General features: G+C 41.9%; 2 protein-coding genes across 2 annotated transcripts; one reads left to right on the top strand and one right to left on the bottom strand.

Annotated features, from left to right (window-relative positions):
• Positions 1-931: 931 nt before the first annotated feature.
• LOC131287425 (N-acetylgalactosaminyltransferase 6-like) lies at positions 932-7,850 on the bottom strand. Its single transcript, XM_058316474.1, has 5 exons — positions 7,800-7,850; positions 2,559-2,932; positions 2,132-2,490; positions 1,185-2,065; positions 932-1,114 (listed from the first exon to the last, which is right to left on the bottom strand). The coding sequence occupies exons 1-5, from the start codon at positions 7,848-7,850 to the stop codon at positions 932-934; spliced, it is 1,848 nt and encodes a 615-aa protein (XP_058172457.1).
• A 2,986-nt stretch (positions 7,851-10,836) lies between these two features.
• LOC131287299 (ATP-dependent (S)-NAD(P)H-hydrate dehydratase) lies at positions 10,837-12,227 on the top strand. Its single transcript, XM_058316334.1, has one exon. The coding sequence runs from the start codon at positions 10,939-10,941 to the stop codon at positions 11,827-11,829; it is 891 nt and encodes a 296-aa protein (XP_058172317.1). The 5' UTR covers positions 10,837-10,938; the 3' UTR covers positions 11,830-12,227.
• The last annotated feature ends 12,682 nt before the right edge of the window (positions 12,228-24,909 follow it).

Raw genomic sequence — 24,909 nt, 5'->3', positions numbered from 1 at the left:
TGGGAACTCTTCTATTACAAACAGATTTATTCCGAAAATGTGACATCCCTTGTAAGCTACCGTAAATGGAGATTTTAGTTACGTTTTGCTGATCGAAACCCTTGGCTTTAGTGTTCGCGGTACTCCATTAAAATTTACTTAAAGTAATGTACTTATTGGTCGCAAACAGACACGAGGTAAACGGTTGTCTCATGAAAATTTCGTTCAAGTTCATGTTGTGTATATTTTAACACTTTCTTTAAGTGTCCTTCCACAATTTGCATGTAAACCGAAAATTTTGCAAACGAATCTTTGAAAAAAATTGCGGAAATAAATCGGAAATATTCAGAATCAGTAACAACCAAACCGCGACAGCCGAGCGGTAGCGCCGGTTAGAAAATCGGCCCATGAGCGCCGGGGCTCACCACCTCGACGGCGTGGGTTCGAATCCCAACCGAGACCGGACCCTCCCCTGTACGAGAGGACTGACTATCCACGTACGTACAACAGGGAAACAAGTCTCGTAAGCCCTTAACGGGCAGGCATGACCAAGAGGTCGTTACGCCAAGAAGAAGAAGAACAACCAAACGAAGTAATTAAAATTACACAAAATGGTAAGAGAAATAAGACTGTTCAAAGCATTCAAAGTAAAATCCCCAGTTGAAATCGCTCCTTCATGTTTTTGTTTTCTATCTATTTCAAGTATAACTATTGAAAAAGTTGCATGCATGTAAATACACCTACAGTAAAGACTTCAGTCTAAGATACCTATTTATTTACTTAGCAATGAGAATCGATTGTATGTACACCTGTAGAGGAATGTGACATATTTACAAAAAAGCTTACTTAATCTAGTTCAGTGTTTGTTCCATGTTCAATGGTCCGATGACATAAAACCAGGAACAAAATTAGGCCATGAAAGACACGTTGCGCAGTTTCATACGATAATCATTTAAAGGAACTTTGCCCCATAAACGTCCCAGTTCTGTAGGTGGACAAAGTTAATGTAACCCCAGTTCCACTGCTGGGAAGGTTTAGTTTTATCACAGCTGCGCACGAACAGCTTCCGTCGTACGAGATCCGCATCGAGACACTGCTCAAGATGATCCTTGCCATGGATGATCATTTTCGATTCCTGGGATAAGGATTGAAATGCATTCGTTAGACGATCTTCAATATGCTGGCTGTACCGACAGTTTACTCACATAATCATAGCGCCACATCTGGTTACCCTGGGACTCATGGCAACTGAACAGTACAACCTCGTCGTTCAGTTTGGCCGCATCGAGACACTTGTCGTTGCTCCTAACCCGAATGTCCCGATGGTAGGACAGCGTGAAGAACTGATTGTTCTGCGGGTGCGTCTTGTTTGTGGCACAGGTATACAGCCCGATCGGTTCCTTCGCCTGGTGGTTGAGCGAATCGAGACAGAGCTTCGGTTCTGCCACACTCTGCACCCTGCCGGAGGCAAACGGCTGTGGATCACGGGGCGGATAGCGCACCAGCAGATCCGGAGCGATCTCCTCTAGGAACCATTTAAAAGGCCGGCACTTCAACCGGGCACGCAACTCCCGCTGGCTGGTGAGATCACCCGGATCCGTCCTGGCGAACTGTGGATTGCGCTCGTACAGGAACTGACTGTACTCGTCCATCCACACCTCGGCAACTCGCTTGAAGTTACGCACGACGAAGTTGACCCCGCGCGGATTCCCGAACGGTGCGTATCCCCGGTACACGTGGCCAACGCGGGAACACGGTGCGTCCACCAGGCGGCCACCGCACTGCCAGATCTTGAAGCTCAGCTCGTACTGCTCGCCGCCCCAAATGTCCAGACCCTCGTCGTACCCACCGAGCTCCCAGAAGAACTTGGTACTGATCGCAAACAGTCCGCCCGCCATGATGGGACTGTTGAAGGGTTTCGTGGGATCCTCTAAATCTCCGGGTAGCAGCGGTAATCGTTTGTAGTAGAACTTCCAGTCGAATGCACCCCGTTTGCCTTCATCTTGCGAGCGGTATTGAAAGGTGTCGTGTGCGATAACATCGATAAACGGGCAGACGCACGTCCGGTAGTCCTCGGCGATCGGTTCTGTAAGAAATGGTGAACAAAATTAGGTATCCATCTTGAGCCAATTGATCTGCATTACACACTCACCCAACAAAGGGGGTAACCAGTTGGTGTTGACCTCCGTATGGGAATCGAGCACGATCAAAACATCTCCACGTGCGGCTCGGGCACCGGCCATCCGAGCTACGATCAACCCCGAGCGCTCCGGTAGATCAATTAGACGCACCTTTGGACTCAGTTCCGTCTCGACAAACTCCCGTAGGGGACCCCATAGGAACTTCTTCGTGCTGTGATCGTTTACCAGGATGATTTCCTTTAGCAGGGACGGCGGCGATCGGTTCAGTACGCTGTAAACCGTTCGCAGGAGAGCGCTCCAGTGTTCGTTGTAAAAGATGACGATCACACTGACCGTCGGTAGCTCCTTCAGGTATTGTTTTGTGCGGCAGCTGTGGGGAGGGAAATGTTTGTGAGAAGTGAAATTGTTTTCGACACTATCAATCACTTGTATCCTTACCTCGGATGACGGATGTCCGGCACGGAACGGTTCAGTGCGATCATATCGCTAACAACCGCCGAGTAGCCATTCTCCTTGAACAGCTTGGCGTTCAGCTCGACGTCCTTCTGGTGGCTCAGTTTGTACGGACGGCCCTGTTCGCCCGGTCCCCGCCGGTTCATCTCGTCCTCCATCAGCTCGTAGTCATGCCAGTCGACCCGCTCGCCGGCAACATTACGCCGCTGGGCGAAGAACTCCCCATCCACGGCATACCGGTAGTAGAGCGTCCGCTTGAAGTTATCCAAATTCTCGTACTTGTGGATGATGAGCAGCACCGTGATAATGCCGCAGCATGCGACAAACAGCAGCTTCACGATCAGCTCACCCAGATTGAGCTGAAAGAATGAGCGGTGAGCAGATTAGACAGAAAGGCAGAAAGGTAAACGCGAAGGCATAAGGGGAGGCAGAAGAAGTTAATTAACGTAGCAGATGACCGGTTACCAAAAAAAGAAAAAAAACAACCAAACAAGAACGAACGATGCGTAACCTCTTTTGTGGCAACATAAGTCGCGCTCCGGCAAGAAGAGAGGTGAAGGTCATCGAAAATGACAAAAACAGTTTAAAGGCGCTTGGGAAAAAACCTCGTAAAACTTATTTAACCACACATTCACCGTGCATAGGTGAGCAATTTGAAACTAAGCAACAACAAAAAACAGCCGCCTGACCTGAACGCTGTAAAGAAAGATCCACAAGACAGTTATGGAACTCATTGAAACCTGTTTTTTATTCATCTAAATCAGGGGTCGGTAAAGTCCAAAGCCCGCGGTCCAAATCCGGCCCACCGGCTGATTCTATTCTGCACCGGCTTATATTTTCTATTTGAATTCCTTCCTCACGATATCACACTTCTTCTTCCAAAAAAGGTGAGTTGAAACTATTGAAAGAAGTGGTCAATACACAGAACTGTATTAGACTATTTCGATCGCATTTTAGATTGCTCTATTGATTGTTTCTAACTCTCATGAATCTCGTACAGAATCAAGTTGCAAAATAACGCATTCATACAATACAATTTTCGACTCCGTTACCAAACGGCTGAGTTATTTTAATGATAGAGAGTATGCCGGCAAAAAAAAATTAAATGGTCGTTAACTTTAATCATAATGAAAGAGATTAATACGAAAAGAGATTAGTACAACAAACAAACATTTATTTTCAAAAACCACAAAACTCAATGAAAATAAATATAACGATTGATGGTTTAATATTGAACTTTAACATATTTTTATCTTATCTTTATGTTATTTTCCGGATTGGGTAATTGATACTCCATTTGGTTTAGTATCACTTTAAAAATCATTAATACATCGTTTGAAGTATCTGGTTCTGTTTCATCATTTGGCCCTTTTCAAGAAACGTGTGCCGAACCCTGATCTCAATCGTCTTGGTTCACGAATCCCACGATAACAATCGAGAAGTGACTTGGAGATTTGCATAACCTAGTCATCTAGTATTGTTCGACATTCTATCACTCTAACACCTGGTTCCTCGTCTAGAACTTAACACATAGGAAGAAAAAACAATCCATTTATTTATGTGATTTCTTCTCGAATGCTACGATCGCAATCTGACCATCAACAGTAGCATCGAACTAGAAGCTGACCTGTCGTCGATTGTCAGGGATGAGTAGTAGAGACCCCGAGCCTCCTGTCGTGCCCGATATCATCTCACCAAAAGGTGGATGCTGTGAAGCCAAAACTTCGACTGAACAGAAAACGCTAAAAAAATAAAAGGAACCGATCAGAACAAGAAACATCGTCCCAAAACGGTTCAATAAACGAAGGAAGTGGCAAGAGAATGGAAGGAATAAATAATTCGACGATCGAAACCAAGTCAACAGCTCCCGGCGTTATTGGCCTTGACGCGACACGGACCGTTCTGGTGTCTTCTTTCGGCGTGCGAAGATTACCCGCCAGTAGTGCGTGCGTTTTTCGCGTGCTCCCGAAGCATAATGTGGAATAATGTATTCGTTGGGACGAAAAATAAATTACAATTAACGAACGACCAGAAGGTTGGTTTGCCATCGTGTACATGCCTTGAGATTGGATGGTTTTGCACGGGGAACCTTGTTTGTGTTTGTCACCTCCTGAAGGATGTGATTCTTCGAACAAGCTTTTACAAAGTCATAATAATGGTGAACTGATAATAAATGTGGTCCCAGTCGGGCAATCCGTAAGCACTCAAACAGATGACCCAGAAGAATGGTCTTTGCAGACATGGGTGCATTTTTTAGTTACCTTTTTATGTCGCTTTTGTTGGGCGAAACTTTTATCAGGAAAAAAAACTGTTTTTCCCTTAGGGGCAGCTTAGCGCACTTAGCGTTTGCGGCCACAATCGTAATCGTTTCGGCGTTTTATGGCTGAGGCTTGCGGTCAGCCTGTCGCAGACAAAACAACATTAACCTGAACGCAGTCAATAAGCTGGGCCCGGCTTAAACAGAAGTCAAAACATGGACCCACGAGATGCCAACCTGTTGCATTGTCCATGTGACTGTATGTATGTGGGGACCCGCGCAGAGTTTCGCCATAAATATATGAAACAGAAACAACGGAAAAAATAAACTACGTCGCCACCGGCGAAGCCAAAATAGATTCTTTGTTTTTGTTACTCGTTTAGTTTATCTCGTTACCGCGAAACGTACTCTGGTAGGTATAGTTAACCTTTTAATTAAGAAAAAATGGCTTTTAAACGTATTTCATCGCGTTACTGTTTTCTTCGCCCGTGGCCTATTTTACAGACGCTCTTGAGTAATTTTCTTAACCCCCTGCTCTTAACGCTTAACCCTGACTCATTTGTAAATGATAATTAAGTATTCACAAACGTTCAGTTTGAAGAGTAGTTTTATCTAGTAAGGTAACTATGACAAATCCAACCTAATGCATGAAAGCATTCTCTCATTAAAATGCACTTCGAATAAAAGAGAGAAAAAAGAAATGCAAAATTTAAAGACACATTTTGGAGGTTTAAGTGGTAGAGCTTTTTGTGGCTTAGAAAAAATGGTAAAAAGTCATTCGGACATGTTGATGATTTAATTTGTTGAGCGATTTGTGACGATATAAAGATATTTTATCCATTACATCATAATTAATATATCGAAGGTTCCTCTCAAGTTAATGCAGGAAAAAATAAAATAATGAATAAAAATTATTAAAAAATGAAACAGTGGACAATCGCTGCGATGTTATCATACGCTATGGCTTTAAGAGTAATCAAACGAAAGTGAAAAGATGATAAGTATTCTAACCATCCTGAGTTGAGAAATATTATGAAGTTGGTTAGAACGTTCTTCGTCTTTTCACTTTCAATTGGACACTTTTGAGGAATAACATTATTCGAAAGAATTCGTTATATGTAAAAACCGGTTACTAATTCCTATAAGTTAAAGTTGTTTGATATAGTACGGGTTGGTGAACAAAAATTAAAAAAAATACAATAACGTTCGGACCAAATGGTTTCGCTTTAGGCTTCGGATTTACTTCAACGTGTCCACAAATATGCATTTTATCATGCCTTTTATTTCAACGTTGTTTCCATTCTGGTTTTCTTTTCAATGAAAACGTTTCGACTCTTTCGTCTGGTGCACTTTTGAATCCGATCTCGATTTCGCTTTCGGTGCCATCCGCAAGCGTTAGACAGAGTTCGACTTTAGGTGCGTCCTGACATTTTTATGCATGTCATTAAGTGGTTGACATTTTCTGTGGCGTTGGGAAGGATGAAGCCACTTCGAGGCAGCTTGCGTGTGACACTTGACACTCGCGGTGAGGCACTAGTATCAGCCTTTTCCTTAACTCCCATCGAGACAAACTTTGTTTGTTGCAATTTGTGATGACGAACACTCTCGCACTTGTTCCCTCCCTATTCCGGAAGTTTGTGACACGTTTTCCAGCACTGTGTGTTTGCCCCGGCTTATCAACGAAATGCAACCCACAGTGGTGGTGTGTGGGATACGTGAAGAACGCAACCCTAACCCCGGTGATGCCTCCCCCCGGTTGCGGGCTCCATACAACCGGTAGCCATGTTGACCGTAGAGATAGTGACATCCGTTTGGTGTTGTTTCACAATGTCGGCACAATCGAGCATGTTTCCCCTCGGGGCAGCGAGGTTGTTGCTGACGTTCCATTGAACATTGAGGCGTTGCACGATGCGTAGCATCGAGGAAGGGCAATAAAATCAGATTCTATTAATTACAACAACCTTTTATCTGAAGGGCGAGTCCCACCGGCGCAATTGATGAGCATTTTGGGGCGTACATTAGTAACCCTTTCCAGTGGGCCTTCCTCTTTTCTCTTCACCACGATCTTCGGGGGCCGACACGAACACGCTGGCGGTGCTGATTGTAGCGTGTTTTATGGGGGAATGTAATTCAAGTTTTATGACATCCGCGCACGCCCCGTACACGCTTTCGTTGGCTTCAGGGCTCGCCCGAGATGTTGACGTCGCCCGGAAGGTAAACATTAATCACCCTCGCGGTCGCGTGTGTCCGAGTGTCGGTTGTCGCCAATTGCATCCCATCCCCGTCCTCTCCCCGAAGTCCCCGATGGTGGGTGAAAATTGATTTTTTATTAACGGCCCGTGTAAATAGGAACTCGCTCAAGTGCCAATGGCCGTCCAAGTGGCTCGTTTGCCGGACACAAACAGAACATGGTCATCTTTCTTCTGAAACCCGATCGACGAAAGCCACACCAATCGAGCGACGGGGAAGAAAAACCCTCCACGAAGGTAAAGACCTTCGCCAAGGCACAAGTTCTGGCCGCCCCGCTGTGGACCGATCGTCTTCCTAGAATTAATTAATTAGCATCCCAGTGAGGATGTCCCAAACACCTATGGACAGGGAGGCTCCAGAATGAAAAAAAAGCTCGAAAGCAAACAACTCGGCGAAGATTCCCCTCAGTTCGGCCGTTTTAAGAAGATGCTGTGAATTTCCTGTCCCGAAGCGTCCGAAATTCTTTCTGCCGGTTTATGTTCCACATTTTCGCGTTGGATACCTGTCCCTCCCCCCCTTCCCGGTCCACGGAGACGATACGGTCAGTGTTGATTTATGGCACCCGAACTCAATTCCATTCAGTTCTAAGCGATTAGCCGGTAGAACGAGTTTTGTTTTAAGACTTCAGGTTTCGTTTCGAACCTCCAGCTGGAGGGAAATTCGTTTGCATTTGAGGTCACTGAATTTTCGGCGTGTTTGTCGTTTCGGTGCATGTATACCTTGCGATGGGCGAACAGCTTGAGCTGCCGCAACAGCCTCGGAATGCGCATGATGATCGATCGGGTTTTACGGCGCGGTGTGAACAAACGAACGGACACGTGGAGCTCTGGACATTCTTGGCTTGAGTGCGCTCACTGAAGCATATAGGAACTTGAGCGTCTTTCCAACCTTCGGCTGTTCCCTTTTAGGTGGCACAAAACCGGTGGCGTCACAGACAAAGCAAACACTGAACAAACCGACGTTAAATCGACCGACCGATGATGCTCCGGCACGTCCGAGCGGCGAAAGGCTCTGATAAAGACTAAAAGCTCTGGCGCGAATCACGAGCCGGAACCCCGCGGCAAACTCCGCGACGCCGCGTGGTCGTTCTTTTCCCAACACCCCCGGCCTACTTCAGCTGACCACCCTCGTGCGTCAGAACAGGTTGACAAATGTTTTGGGTTCCTTTCGGTCGGTTCCCGTCGATAGGGTCCACCTTTCATCGACCCAAGCGCCCGGCCGTTGTCTCCCCAGCGTGTTAGGGCACGGAACGGAGGGTATCGGGTTCCATTAAACATGTATTTCGTAATCAGAACGAGTCCAAAGCGGTGGTAGAGACACTGCGTATGTGTCCAGTATTTTCGGGGGTCTTTGGCCGGTAGAATTGGTAAGTGAAAGTTTGGGAAGGGATCGAACCAACCAGGATATACGTAGAGCGAAGAGGGCATTGTGTTTTCGGGGTTTGTCCATTCGGTGTCCTTTCTGGAGTCGGTTTTATTCGGGCCCATTTTATTTTCGGCTACATTTGATCGTGATCTGCAAAGGGAAAGGTAACAACGTCGGTTCACTTTCGACGCCCGTTGCACCTTAATTGACTCAATATCCATCTGGTTCCTCGCTTCCCTTGCGGGGCGTTTCGGTAAATGTTCCTTGTACTCCGGGAGCACTTTTTCGATACGGACCACGCGCTGGTCAAACCGGGTCAGAGGCGGACGGAAACCCGCGAATGGTCTGTGGGTGCGAGAGTGTGAGTTCGACATCGTTTGGATCGTTTTCGTAACAGAAATATATTATTTATTCGATTGGAACCTTGGTGCGTTGGTGGGACCCACCCGTGATGTGACCGTGTGGTCTACTGACACCTTGTGGAAACGCTAATGCAAATGAAGTCATTTGTACGTGGTTCGCTGACGGACCAGAGAAACCCGGGAAGTGAATAATCCGCCAATGGCCAATTTGTCATCGGCCGAACTGGAAGGCGAATTTTGACGCCAATCTGGCGAAAGGTGTCACGTATTAAAATGCTCGGCCGTTTGGACATTGAAACGAATGGGAAGTACTGGAGATTTCATTACGTTTCTTTGTTGTTTCAGATGGACTGAAATGTCTGTTATTTCCGCTGAATCGATGCTTTATTACTTGTCACTTCTTTAATTGTTTTGAGCCAGTGGTTTTTGAAGAATATGTTTTGATATTTGCAGATTTTTTGGTTCAAATTTATAGGGGAAAATGGTCATGATAAATTGATAAATTTGAAATTGTTTTTGGTCGAATCAATAAGGGAAATTGGTCTAGATAAATTAATATATTTGAAATTGAAATTAAACACGAAGTTATGCCTTTTAATGGAGCTTTTTCTTAAAATTTACGCCTGATTTATAAGATGAAGGAAATGGCCTACATCTGTTTCCTATCAAGATTTGTCTATTTTGTCTCATTTTTCAAACATCAAATTGAAATTGTTTAAAGTTTCTACAGCTCTACATCTGAATTCAAAATGTTTTATTTTATCATTTCGTGTTCATCGTACAGCAATGTAGTGTAAATAGAAAATAAAAGTTTTTTTTTGTTTTATCTCATTTTATGTGCAGCAGTGAATCCATTCAATAACATGAAGCAATAATAATTACGTATATTGCGATTTGTTAAGGATTAGTTTCTTTAGAAATAGCTCCACTCGTGTTCAATCAACATCAAAATAAATTGGCACCCAAAGGGTTAATCAGCTGACCCCTTTTGCCAATAAACGGGTAGGCGATCGGAGTTTTGGTAGGATTCGGTATGGAATGTTATATTCGCAGTAATGAGATGGACGGAATCAGTAAAAATATCATGCATCACATTAAACCATTGGTGAATTGTTTCCAACCGACATTAATTTGTGTTTTGGATGAAACTGTATTACCGAATTTTGTGGAGGATCATTGCAGGATGCGATATGCTAGCAAACTTACCGGAATAGTTCCATTGTATCACGAAGGCACAAGCTGCAGCTACCGCAATACAAGATACAGACTTGCTGGATTAATGCAATGCAAGATTTCCAATTGTGGCGACAATACTTGCCGCCAAAGGAAGATATGCCAATTCGTACGGGAGACATCTCCGGATTCATCAATTGCACTACCGATGGTTCTAGCCCTGGTCGATGGTTATAGGACGGAAGGATTATAGAATTTAACGAGGAGCACATTGCACATATACTATTCACTTCTTCTACGATGAAAAAAAGAACCGGTTAATTTATACAATTACAATCTGGATCAGTGATGAATGCGAAGTAAATACTAAACGAAAAGCGGCTTGATTTGTTTACATTTCATGTTTTGAAAAATCCGTGGTGAGTGTGTGAGCAGTAACGAAGCATACCTAGAGCGAGATAGAGTTACTGTCACATGTCCAACATGTTTCAACATAACCTGGGGTTAGCAACATGCTCAACCCATCAGGCATAAACGCATGCTGGCTGTCAGCTGTCAAGTGCTTCTTCAGTAGTGATGGGAAAACTGAACCCCTACAGGGATTCGAATCTTTTGATTCAAATCCATTCCGAGATCCGGATCTTTGAATCCGAATCCCAATCCGTCATATCATGCGTGCCTACCAAATTTACCGATTTTTCATATTATTTGTTACTTTAACAATTGTACAATCAATGGTTGAATTGATCCAAAGGCTAAATCGAGCTTTTGAATGAATCCCTCTAGGGATCGAATCTTCGAATCTTCCGAGTCCCGATTCTGCCAACACTATTCTACAGTAGAAAAAAATAAAATGCTTACCACAATCTTCCCCGTCGTTTTTGCTGCGGTTCGAAGAAACAACAAAAACATCGTACCTCGTCTGCTACGGAAAAGTGTAATCCGCCCGTTTGCCGTGATGTCGACGGACAACAACAAGTCGCCGTTGCTGGAGCGTGCCCGTAACATAGTGCCTCACCTCGAAACGGACCGCCACAAGGGCCAGGCCGGCCGGATCGGCATCGTGGGCGGTTCGCTCGAGTACACCGGAGCACCGTACTTTGCCGCAATCAGTGCGCTGAAAGTGGGCGCGGATTTGGTGCATGTGTTCTGCCCGGAGGCGGCCGCGCAGGTGATCAAATCGTACAGTCCGGAGCTGATAGTACATCCTCTGCTCGATTCCAATAACGCCATCATTCAGATCGAACCGTGGCTCGAGCGGCTGCACGTCCTGGTGATTGGACCGGGTCTTGGGCGGAACCGTCAGGTTCTGCAGACGGTGGCAGAGTTGATTAAAATCTGCCGGCAGCTACAGAAGCCGCTCATTATCGACGCGGATGGGTTGTTTCTGATAACGCAAGACATCAGCCTGGTGAAGGATTACTACGGCGTTATTCTCACACCGAACGCGATCGAGTTTTGCCGGCTGTTCGGCAAGGATCGGGACCAGATCATGATATCACTAGGAAAGCTTGGCGATGGCGTGACTGTGATTGAGAAAGGACTTAACGATCGGATCTACGATTCGCTCACGCTGGAGAAGTATGAGTGCCCGCAGGGAGGCTCCGGTCGGCGCTGCGGTGGCCAGGGTGATCTACTGGCCGGATCGTTGGCCACGTTCTACTATTGGGCGCTCGAGTCGAAACAGGAGATCAGCCCGACGATGGTAGCCTGCTTTGCTGCCAGCACGCTCACGAAGACGTGCAACAAGTACGCGTTCAAGCTGAAGGGCCGCAGCATGACGTGTAGCGACATGATTGACCAGATACATCCCGTATTTGACGATCTGTTCGAGCATAAGAAGGATTAGGGCTGACCGTGCCAGAGTAGCCATCGATCGCAGCCGAGGATGGCGCTCGCCTTCCGTTACCTCACATCGGCACATTCTATTTTGCATCTCGTCGTCATTATCGTCAGTGTCTTGATAGTCAGTGTACCTCTTCAGTACTTCCGTACTCGCTCTTGGTCGGCCTGACGTCTTCCAAACGTTCGAACGGACCACATTCCGTGTGCCTCGGGAAGGAACCACAATCGCAATGCAACGAACCTAGACGACGGGGCAGAACGAACGAACTGGCAGGTCTATGCCTAGCAACGAAACCATGGCCATCGCTAGCATCTACGGATCCTTCGATGTCCTGCTGTAAAAGCTACTCGGTAGTGGGTATAACAAGGATAGTGGAATTTTATCGTGATTATGGTCAGGGACCTGTACCGTACAGGTTAGGAAAGGTGAGGGACTAAGGGGAAATATTTTTATTGAAAGTAAGTGTGTTGTACTCAATCTAATACTTCGTAAAATCATTCGTTTGCCACCTCACATTCTGGGGGGAATAGAACAAGTGGTCGGCTGCCAGCCAGCATGAAATTAACATTCTAGCACGTCATTTTTCGTTTTGACACAAAACTCTGTACAAAAGGCATTGTTGAAAGGATCGTCAGCAGCACTGATAGAAACGGAAAGTTATATTTATTTCGAGGAAAGCATGTAATGTAATGCCAAAGATACATATTGTAATTCCACATGTGTTATTTATTGTCTCTGCTCCGATGCACAGTTCTTTCTCGACAGTGCATAATGGCCACTTTTGAGTAAATATTTGGATAAAATTATTTTTCAATTGTTTCATATTGCGAGATAATTGTTTTGTGTGAAAGTTATACTCAAAAGAGTAATTACAGTCAATCCCCATATTCTATTTTAAAATATTTAGAAAAGTATAACTTTTACATCAAAACCCTTATTTTTCTTTTAAAGACAAATAAAATAACTTTTCTAAACAGACTTATGCATACAAATTGAGTATTTTGCAACCGATCGTAAATTAAAATATTCAAAAATCAATCCGGTTTGTAGTGTTAACAGTATTCGAAGTATTATGAACAAGTTTTATCGAACTTTAGGATGGATCCATCGAAAGGCTTTGGTAAAAGCTTGCGTCTAAGAGCTTTGTTAAAAAGCTCCGACGCCAGGCGGATTTTTACACTGAAGGCCATAAATATACATGTAATAAAAAACTTGATCCGCACCAATGAAACAATCATGAAGTTTCTTTACGGTTTCGAAAGATTCATCAATGTTTGCAAAGTCGTATCTCAATCAAACTAAAATATTTCAATTTATTCAATTAATTTGAATGAGTCTTAGGTAAACGGTCCATAGAATCTGGCCTAAAGAGCCTTCCGCACAATATTAGCACCCACATTTGCCACTCTAGACTTTCAAAATTGAAATGCACAGTTAGCAAATTTCATGTTGCCACTCATCATTTGTGTGGCTAAGTTTTTGTTAGAGTAGGCAACCCCTGCATCGTGGTGGGAAGTGTCACTTTGACACTTCAATGTCAGAAGTCCTTTTCTCGTGTATCCTTTTTTAGTATTCAAAAAAGTTGTGCGCTTGCTACGGAAAGGTCCACGTGTTTCCAAGTTGTATATTCCGATTTATATCCGAATACCTTTTTAGTTTTACACGCTAAAGTGTTATTTTTCGTAAAATGTTTGTTTATTTAAAGCATTCACGTTGATTTATAACAAGCAATACATGCGCAATGGGGGTTCAGGTATGATTTTTGACACGTTTGCGTTCGAACATGTTTGTTCAAATGTAATCTTGCGGAATGAAAAAAAAAGAAACCAACAGTACGGAATATGATTGCTTATTGAAGCGCTAGATTAGCTTCGTTATTTGTTCGCCGCCAATGAAATGGTAAAACGCTTTTTAACGAGGACTTGGTAGCAAATCCCTGCTAAATGCTTCATATAGGCCACACGCTTTTGAATCCTCATTTCCAGTCGACAATCGTTGCATGCATTCCTGGGAAAAGCTTACGTTAGCACTACCCAAGTAGATTCTGGCATCATTACGGCATATCCTTGCGCCAGACGGCACGATTTCGAATGTTGATCGGAATGCTTTATTGGTGTAAGGGGAGTATTTATTCATCGGCGAACGATTCGCGAACGGTTTTCGGTAGAATGTGTACCATAACCATAAACTTATGGTTTCAAGAGCACTTTTGTAAAGTTTGATTGCTCTTCAACCTATTTGATTGCCGTTACGGCAACCGCTCAAAAGCAGTGGCATTGAAGAGGTTTATAATTGTGTGGAAATAGTTTTACGCTCCGTGATGCTATTTTTCTTTGTTCCATAATCTGTATTGCATGCATTTGTAAATATACAACTAAATTTGTGAACGATGTTTAATGTTTTGTAGGAATATTGAAATCACTTGAACATTTTTCTTAGCTTTCGTACAAGGGTTAATGACATTTGAGTTACGGTCCTTAATTCTCGCTAATGAGTTACGTTACGCTAACCTTAATTAAACAATGACACCGACCGTAATATAAAAAAAAAGTTTAATTATCTATAGCAAAGAGACAGAATGTCGATTAATTGTTTGAGTAAAGCGGGAGAAATATTCACAGAAATGTTAAGTTAAATTACTTTGTTATTCGCTACTTAACTTTCAATCGAAATGATGATACAATTATAGCACCAGAGGATGTACCACGAAAGGAACTAACGAAGCGTTTACGGTGTAAACAATTCTCATGAATGGTAATTTTAACTTCATCGACTCAATCTTGATTAAAAATGTCTCAGGGCAAGGTTTGCATCTACAAACAATAGCCATGAATGCAATGGAACGCTGGAGGCATCCCGGTACGAAGGACACGATCCCCCATCATATCTGTAAGATAAATTCTTCCAGCATACACTGCTTGGAAAATGGCTTACAAAAGCATAACGATGCAGAAGCAACCGGTTATCCGGTGGGAATCATAAACGGAAGAAACCATTGCCATTGATGAGCTTAATGATGATGCATCTCTTACCCTCATGGTAGTTGGTCGTCAGAGAACGACCGTTGCAACGGTATTCGGTTGTTGTTGTGAGCAGCTCGTTCCAAACCACTGACCCGAATGAAGCTGGCAAATGCTCGTTACAGCGTGCAAAGATGCCAATCTATTACGCTACTTACGGACATTACGACGTGTACGTAAGGAAGCTACGGTGAATAACAAACAGACATTTTGTATTGTTCCTGTTCCTGCCTCTCGTTACCTTCTATGCACTACGTTGGCAGTCCTGGTAGAATGGTAGAATTGTGACGTGTGACTCACATGGTTCACCGAGTGACGATGAAGGATGCCATCGTAACATTGCATAACAGTTGTCCCTTATATGTTCACCCAGGTGTCAAAGGGAGCTTTCGCAGAAAAGGAGGCTTTCCAACGAGAATAAAACATCTTGCGATGTACAGAAAAGAGTAGAGACAAACTTCCGGAAACTAAAAACCATCAAATACTGAATGCGACGAATGGCGATGAAAATATATTGTAAACAATACACCATGGTATGTTGCACCAATTGTTACATTTGCAGTTGCATTTATTTTTGTTTTCCTCCGTTTCTTTCCCTTAGGGAAATTGAGCACTGGCTAACCGAAGCAAGGCGGAAATGGAATGCAAATACTTTGCCACTTCTCGTGCTGCAGTAGGAAGTCAATTTAAAACGAGTGTGTTGCAATCGTCGCGATGATGGCTTTCAGTCACCATGAAATCAAATAACAGTTTTGATACACATCTTGCTTGTATGGACATTTACTCTAGCACAATGATTGTGTCACTGACGCTCACTTGTGCAGAGAGCATTTTATTTTACAATAGAAAAGCGTGTCATTTGCAACACTAGAGCCTTCTTCTCCTACAGTTTATTCAAGTGTCGGAAAAAGCACACCAACACCATGCCCTGGGAAGGGTGAGTTTAAATGTATATTTAATTTATCTGTGCATAAGGCATAGCCTTGAGGAGTGATCCGGTTACCAAAAGCCCTGGTTAAGCTAGCATTTTCCGAAACAGAGATCCACATAGACAGCAGCGTTGAGACCGATTGACATAAAGCCACAGATGTTGCTAATGGAGTTTTCAATCATAACCTGACGTGGAGTTTTTGTTCGGCGCTGCAGATGTTTTTCGTCCAGTATCGTCCTCGGGCCATGAAATACCAGCGCTACGAAAATGCAAATTTGTGAACGTAATCTGTGACATTGGGAAATGGGAATTTTCGCGTCTGATCGACTATCGATTGGTCGGGGAAAACAAACAACACAGAACGAACCAAATGACGGAAAATGCAGTGTGGTATTGATGGAAAATAAGGCTCGAGCGTGTGGTGCCCTAGGGGAGGTGCGGTTACTTTACGTAATGATTTACTTTTCCCATACATGAAGAGTACTTAAATATAGTCGCGGTTTGATATCGAGTCCCTGGACGTTTGCGGTTCTGTGGAGTTATTCAAATAAGAAGGAATCGAACTGTTCAGTCCACTGGGAAATTCAATTCCAGTGCGCTCCGGTATCCCCAATGCAAAACTTCCCCGTCAGTGACGAAGAATTAAACGCAGAATTCGAGCATTGTCCACAAGTACCTCTAGCTTTACTCGCGATATGGATCGTCGATTTTCAAAATGTAAATTTGTGCAAATTTATACAAATTGAAAGTATGGCGAGCAAAGAATCCATTTAAAGGAGAGCTTTTCAGTGAGTTTGTTCGATGTTGTACGTCCTGCCCGTGATTCCGAGTGCAGGGAAAAATATGTTTTGAACAACCTAGAAGTTTGAATCTGGCTATAACGAAATAATTAAGAGGTGTTTGCAAACCAAATTTCCTTCACTGTTGTACTATATATGAATTAAAACTATATGGGTTTGATCAAACTCGATTGTGGAAGACACATTACAATGGAAATCGCGTCTTGTTTTATGTTTTTTAATTGTCAACTTTTTACATTTCGATTGTAAAGATACTAATCAATCTCCAAGTTGCAATGAAAGAGGTGTTCAATTATTAAACTTATTTCATATTTTCACCTGATTTGGAATCTACTATACAAATATTATTGTATTTTGCATGACTTGTAGTGAAGTGTTTGGATATTAAGCGAACGCTATGCGTATTTTCGTAGGTGTCCCATAAAATGATTTACACTAAATTTGGCTGTTCCTACAATGCCTAAACTACTCGTTTTTTATAAAAGACAAAAGATTTATTTTCTTTCGCTTCTATGAATTTTATATTATTTGTTATATACAAATTAATATAATTTCGCTGACAGGTCAACCGCGTGTTTCGTTCGGAATAATGGAAAATTGAATTTTTTTCCACTCTAAGACAGTGGACTCGTAAAGAGTCGGTCCTACTTGAACTGACCGTGCTCGAATACGAATGGTTGCCCCACTTTGGCCCGTGAACTCTTTACAGTACCAGGTACTTGTAAATTTCAAGCATTACTCCTATAAACATTGTAAAGTGAAATGTACTTTCCTGTTGGAAATGTTCGAATACTAGAAATCTGGTGAGGTGAGAGGAAAACTGGTAGAGGGTAGGTGAGGAAAGCACTTTGTAAGGTGCCCTTATTTCTTGAAACATTCCACTAGGGTGAACAAGTGCCAGTGTTATGAAGGAGATGCATTTCCGTTCGGGCCAAACTCGCAAGGAGATGGATTGGGGGAAAACGCCGAAAGTCAAATGGAATTACAAAACTTTCCCTTTGCCCGTAGGGACCCTTTAACAGGCGAGAGTCTCGTGGTTAGGTGAGAAGTTCGGTAAACTTGTTTGGCTCCATTTCCGACACGAAGTCGTAGTCTTTGACGCGACTTCGGTGCTCAGAAACCCGGAAAATATTACTGGAAAACCCCGTTTTATGTTCAACCTTCTATTTGCTACCGCTTGCAACTTTTCTTTTCTTCGGACTCGGGAGAAATTGTGGATGGGGAAGCAATTATGATTTGTTAAATTCGAGGACCCTAGCCGTGCATTCGCTTAATGAAACAAAATCAGTCCGGAGTTGAAGCGAAGAGTAATCGGATTGTGTAGTTAAGTTTTTCCTGTGAATTATTACTCGCGCTGTATGAGAAAAGCTTGGTCAGAAGGATACCAAAATGTAATCCCAAAAACAAGTTAAAACAAATACTACCGGGGTTTTCCGTAATTGAGTTAATTTCCGCCCATTTCACATCCGCGTTGCGATGTTGAATAATTTATTTTCCCGGCCATTGATGGTAGCATTTTTATTGGTGTTGTTGTTTAACCTTAAAAGTCACAAAATGGTATGAAATATGGTTTAATTTTGCGGAACTGATTTGTTGAACTGATTGGTTAAATCATTTTAATATAATACTGCACAATAGAGAAGCTGAGGGGATTGGGATTTCATTCTATCGTTATCTCCCTACCTCAGTCATATGTATGTGTATCAAAGTCATGACAAGTTCTCTAGCCAGCTTTACAGATACTGGATAAAATGTTTGTTGTTGAAGAATTAAACAACGTTGCTTTTTGCTTTTGCCGTGTAAGTACCGGTTTTATGTGCCTCTTTTTTGCTCCATTTCATATCCACAAGCACGACCGAAACCCTCCAATGGTTTCAGCTGGCTGATTACAACCAATGATTTAATGTAATAAAGATTTCTTTCTTTCTTTCGAGTGTGAGAGATCAAGGGATAAAAGAAGCACGAACTCGAGCGAGAAATTGAGTCGTTTATTACGATTAAAACGATTGTTCAGATGCTCATGGGTATGTTTTTCGTTTTGTCTTTAAGAGGCAGATGTTCATCGCAAACGGTTCAGTATGATGTATGTCCATGTACGAGAGATGTGGATGATTTAATTAACTAACGGTGGACGTGAGGGAGAAGAAACTGAAAGAAAGAAAACGTTTACCAACTAAATTGACTGAAGAGACAAGAGGCTGTTTTTCGTGAAACCGAATCAAGACAGAGTGGCCAAGAAATCTCGGCCTTCGACTGTAGTGGTTAATTGGTAAAGCCTTGGGCCAACAAATGATAAATGGCTCTAATTGATGCCTCTTCGCTTTTATTAGGCAAATTCGGTTCCGTTTGAGCATTCCAATCAACCAAGAACTTAGGAACTATTGCAAATAAATGTACCCTTGAAGTGCGATATGCTTGAACATGACATCCTTGGATGGTGGAATGCTGCACCAATGGAAAGAAATCTACGATTTGTTGGATTAATGTAAGCCTCTTGATTTATTGTAACTCATTTCTTGAGTTCTGTTCACTGATGAAACTAACCTCGAGTTTATTGCTCTTTTCGGAAAGTATTTCCAAACTCTATCTATTCGAAACGAAAGATAGATGTATATACTTTAACAGGAGCATAAAAATGAAGGCAACGACTACGAAACATATGTTAAGGATAACGACAGAAAATTGACCTCTCGTTATATCCCAGCGAAATTTTGAAATTGTTTCGTTTTTTTGGTAGTTATGTGGGGTTTAAGCTTGTATGAATGAGAAACGGACATGGAATTACAAATAGCTAAGCCGTTGAATTATTCATTGCTGACAACGCTTCGGTTGGTAGAGAGTCTTTCTTCACCAATCTTCTTCACCATTCAAAACATTCGGAATTCTTCACCATTCAAAACATTCGAACCTCCTACATTTTCCACTTGGTTGGATGGTTGTGTATTTTGCGAAATAAAAAGGAGAATGTAGGGCTTCGAAAAATTAGAATAATCTCAAATAATATGTAAAGCGCGATCAAAAAGTTACAGCACAACATACTTTGAACATTTTTTCAGATCTAAGTTTTGTTTCATATTTGAATATGGAAATATAAATATTTGTTATTTTTGAGTCAAAGTTTTTTTTTAACATATTCTATTAGCGGTTACTTGAAGGAAAACGAATACCAATTTTGTTCAAATTGTTAAAATATTCATTGATAATTGAATGCAAGTATAAATACTGGATAGCAAATCAGTGTAAAGGAGTTAAAAATGCTATAAAATATAGGTCACAAAAATCTTAAGAGCAATTTCATTCAGAAAATACTTTATGGCAACACATTGGAATTCTAAGAATAACTAATAACCCTGCAAAAAGAAATAATATAAGAAATCACTGCCAATCAACACTTTTGTTCCAAGTTTTATTTCTATTCTGGTCCGTTACAGTGTAACTCCCAAAGAATATATTCGAACCAAAATCGTGTTCTCTGGTGTTGCTCATAAAATGTTTAGCTTACCGGAAAAGAGAGATCCCAGCCTCCAATTTGGCAACGGTTCGCTCGTTTGCGAATTTGTTGCACAAAGAAATGGGCACCCTCGTTATAGGACAGAAAGAACTCCGATCTTTTTAACACTTTCTTTCTGAAAGATTATAAAAATGTGATGACCATGTAAAATGAGGTGTAAAAATATAAGACATTTTTTTAGTTGTTTTTCATCCTCCGTAGGCGCGGTGTCGAGTGAAATGATGGATTCGTCCCAGTATGTGTTGATTTTCAACAAATAAAATGTTTTTTGGTTGAGTGCTTGTTAGGGAACTTGTAAAGCCTCTAGGGCCTAAAACGCTGTTGAGCTTTTCCGAAGTAAAATTCGGCTTTCGGCGGGCATGTATTCTGACGAATGCCGCTAGCCTTGTTAATCCGATGCCTTAGGGAACTCTCGGAATAATTTTACCTTCCTTCAAATTTCATTCTTCTCGAGGCATTGTTTGGTTTTGGCTTTTAATCGAAGTGCAAAACGTTCGATAAGAGCTGATGCGCAGCTTTTTCATACACCTCCGGTGAAAAAGGTGTCGAAATACATAACAATGTCGTTGCAAAGGAAGTTTTGTCTAAACTAAGTTTCGCATGCTGGTTGTTTTTGCAAACGAAATAACAAAGCAATAAAATGGCTTCCGGACAACCCAACGTTCGTGCAAAGATGGTGGCAACACAGAGTACAACAGAATTGATAAGAAACACGGATTAAAAGCTGACGGAATCGAAAAATAGAAAACGATACGAAACCTTCGGGAGTGTTGAATTATCAATCATGCTTTTAATGGATTTTCGCCCACCTTTATTGGCCCGCCGGTGGCTATTGAGCCGAATCGTTTGGGCGGGCGGAAAGCGATCATGGTGGTAAATCATGTAAATTAATATCGGAAATGTTGCAGCTTCCTAGTTGGCGTCGATGAAGAACTTCAAGGAATGCCTTGTGGTGGGTGTTTGTTACACGATTGGCTAAGGAAGTTATTTTCTATCGGTCGGGATTAATGATGGGAAGAAAATTTGACTACTCTTTCCAATTATTAAGATTCTAATGACTAATTCTGCGGAAAACTCGATGAGCCGCGACATAAATACATTGTTTGTGGTTTGTTGGTAAAGTTGTTAATTGTTTCGTAGTTTATTGGTATTCGTTTTGTGGTTTATTAGTAAAGTGTAGTAAAATTTTACCAAAACTTATTATTTCTCCTCAATATTTGGTTTGTATTTCAAAAGCATTCAAGGGCATCCAATTGCGACATTTTTACGTACAACCTATCTTGAAATCTTGAACAACCTAAACTGATAAATTAGACAGCAGAATTTAACTACAAACTTTTTTTTTATATTATACTAATAGTAACTATATTTGTTGAGAAGTAGGGGAAAGAAACGACTCACCACAGTGACACATTTAATCAGCGAAGGATTAATTTTGAGCTTTCATCAACTAAAACACGGCTGGGGATATTTTTCGTTGATCGTTCTCGTAGGGCGAGAAAGTAAACAAGCTTCTACCTCATCTCTGTCCATCTCTAAAGGCTGTCAGACGTCCAGCGAGTAACGAAAACTGGTTAGAGGATTTTTTTTCCTAGTACTTAGAGGGAATTTCGCGTTTTCCGCTCGGGAACGCTCGCAGCGAAATGGTTGGACGCGAAAGTAAAAGCCCTAAGGAGGTACGTCGTTACGTTACAGACCCATGATGATTGAGCGCCGGTTTCGTGTGTCGAATTGTGTTTGGTGCGTGCGGTGGCTATCAAACGTCAGTAGCTTTGGGATGGCCAGTGAAGCCGGTCACGTAACGCAAACCACATCCGGGGCGAGTGCGTTAGAACGCGATTTCCCTGAGGCTCAACACGTGGTATGGAAGGTAAACCCCTGACCTCTAGGCGTAGCTCGGAGAGTTGTTCAATAACGGAGGCAGCAGCCATCCGTTCATTTGCCATCACGACCATTGATGGAGGTGATGAAATTAGAACCTACACTGGCTCGCAACGAAGGCGAACGTCCATTTTCATTGGGAGGCCAAACGTTAATTTGTTTCCATTCCGTTTTACTGTGCGATTTGTTGCTTTTTGTTTCAATCCAAGATCCAAGATCCATTCTTTTGTTTCAGACTATGGGATTGCTTTATGAAAAAGAAGTATTTCGCAAAACACGTTATTTTGTTTAATGCTTAGACCTGTTAAAGAACTAATCATTGCAATTTTCTACCTTATTTTCTGACATTCACATTCTGAATTGAAATTATGTTGTATTTTGAAATTATACTATTTACTACAATTTTTATACACTGTTCATTATCAATGTCCAGTGAAGTCACAACAAATAGATAATAATCCACTGCATAAAAGAAAAACGCGGAAGTTTCTGCAATTAATTTTGACCTTAGCTGATGAGTATCTCTTTTCGAAAGTCTCGCGGTATCGATCCAAATATCGGAATTGTAAATTCAATTTGAAATCCCAGGGTATCACTCATGGGGCTTTATTCTTTTTCCGTGCCCGCATGTTAGCCTGAAATAACACGTCTTTCTACAACATCAAGGATGGAGAAGTCTGGTATTCCTAGTGTGACGACAGGAATACTGTGATTATGTACTGTGACAGCTCTAGCACAGTTGCAGTAAATCTGTCAATTTGGTCCGCTGTCAAAAGAGAATTGAGAGTGACTATTTTATTTCCGTAACCCACCAAAAAGCGTCTGTACTCAGCCGAAGACTTGTTGCGGGTAAAAAAGGCCCATAAAAGAATGCAAAATAAAAATGAAATAAAAAAGGGTACATAGAAGTGAGTCTCGACCGGAAAGCATCTTCTTTCGTGTGCAGAGATTGATGGATTGACTAGAATGACGTGGTACAACAAATTTTACTTTGACGGAAGACATATTCTTCTCCAACACGAATCTGCTGTAGCAAGATGCACGAAATACGAATGTCTGCACTAAAGGTTTCACTTTCATGCTTCTCTCCTTCGGCTGTCTTAGGTCTTTGAAGAAACTTTGAGGTGTTAAAGGTGTATGTAAGTTCCATTTGTAAATTTCTAATCTCTTTCAAACGCTCTTTTTTACATAATTCTTTCGAATGCTAATCACTGTTAAGGATTTATTGTTGATAATCAATAATGGGGATAAAATGATAATTTATTTGCTTAGTCCTATAAAATGTGGGCCAACGATTTGACCAATATAAGTAGCATTTGTTGGTAATAAGTAGCGTGAATAATTAGCTAATCCGCGACTTTATATTAGCACATGATAATCAAATGTTGGGGTGAAAGGAAACACACCGGAAGCCGTTTTTGCATGCTACCATTGTTAAATTTTCCACCGTTCGTTTGTGGCAATGGAGGTTCGGTGGAAAAGTACGGACCGGGAGCTGTTCCACCTCGCCGGGCTAATGTTAATTTATCGGCCACCAAGCTCATTAAGCTTTCACACCAATTAACCCCATCAGGCCGTTGTGTTGGTGTTTCGAATTGCGAGCGTTTTAATAATTTACGCTGGCGCAGAAAGAGGGAGTAGACGATGCTCAATAAAGGTAGCGACGAATTTCGTGGGTGGCGTGTTATAAATCATTTGCAAATGGCGTTTGGGTCATTTTGTTGCGTTCGCGACTGTTTCGTTTGACGCAGCATAAAACGTGGGAGGCACATAAATTAATCGGCACGAGATGACACACGTCAGAAACCTACTAGTGTTAACCTATCGATTGCTTTGAAAATTTGACAATATTGAGATGGAATTCAAGCGGTATATCGTAGTTGTGTTCATTGTAAACCATCAGAACATATTTTCTAGTGAAGCGTCCCATAATCCTGCATTTTGTTTTTATTTACTGCAAGCAAACGAATATCAGTGAGCCTTATGAATGACGTTGTTTAATCGTTTTGGCTTTAAAGCCGCCATCGGTTGATGGTATCCCATCAGGACGATGTAATCCCATTAACAGGATATAACAAAAGCTTATGGTTCACGTTGTCGTTGTAATTGAAGCCTACCTTGAAGCGAAGTGTGTTTCAAACAATAGTAAAGCCCGTTTTCAGTATACAGGGAATAAACGTTCCGATGGCGATCGACTGTGAAAGCCGACAACATTAACGTTTTGGCATTAAAATCACTGAACAATGACAATAACACTATCAAACGGTTGAAAAGCATGTCATAATTAGATATAATGCAATGCAATTTTCTCATCTGCTCACGTGGGAGAAAACCGTAAACATTTGCCGGGTTTATAGTACCTTGCTTCAAGTATTTCGATTCTTCGAATAGAGTCCTATCTATTTAATTAACTCTGGAACTGTTGCTTTGCGATTTACAACATGAACACATGTACAAACTGCCATCATCATAGTACTTTAATTGTTCCCATAATTTTCTCGTTCCCTGACAAATGATTGATTGCACGGATATTTACTGCTTTGATTTTTATAATGAGTACTTTGTCCGTCATTTTCTAAAAGCACCCAACCTAGAACAATGCTTAGCCAGGTACGGTTCTTCCTCGGCGATATTCAATTTTATCTCCCATTAAATTGTACGATGATTTAATGCCTCTGTAATCGTTTTATTTTGCACAAATGTCAAAACTCTGCTCAATTTTCCCCCCAATCCCATCATCATCATTTTCAGGCACGGAAAAGATGGGATGGAATTTGAAGTGAACAAAAAGAATTTACCACCTTGGGATTACCGTTCGACATGTTCGAATAGATTTTGAAAACATTTCGCTCATTCGTACTGTAAGCGTTTGAAAGGATCGATTTAATAGATGTCGTTGAAAAGTTTGTCAAATGGTGCTTTGTTAAATTGAAATGTAGT

This window comes from Anopheles ziemanni, chromosome 3 (assembly GCF_943734765.1).
Source record: "Anopheles ziemanni chromosome 3, idAnoZiCoDA_A2_x.2, whole genome shotgun sequence".
NCBI lineage: Eukaryota > Metazoa > Arthropoda > Insecta > Diptera > Culicidae > Anopheles > Anopheles ziemanni.
Note: the sequence above shows the minus strand (reverse complement) of the source record. Positions and strands in the feature narration are given on the sequence as shown.

What these genes read in the sequence shown, in the direction of transcription:
- LOC131287299 (XM_058316334.1), top strand. Translation starts at nt 10,939, where the DNA reads ATGTCGACGGACAACAACAAGTCGCCGTTGCTGGAGCGTGCCCGTAAC.
- LOC131287425 (XM_058316474.1), bottom strand. Translation starts at nt 7,850, where the DNA reads ATGCGCATTCCGAGGCTGTTGCGGCAGCTCAAGCTGTTCGCCCATCGC. An exon ending in CCGGACATCCGTCATCCGAG is followed by an intron (nt 2,491 to 2,558) that starts GTAAGGATACAA and finishes CCCTCCCCACAG; the next exon opens with CTGCCGCACAAAACAATACC. An exon ending in AGATGTGGCGCTATGATTAT is followed by an intron (nt 1,115 to 1,184) that starts GTGAGTAAACTG and finishes TCCTTATCCCAG; the next exon opens with GAATCGAAAATGATCATCCA.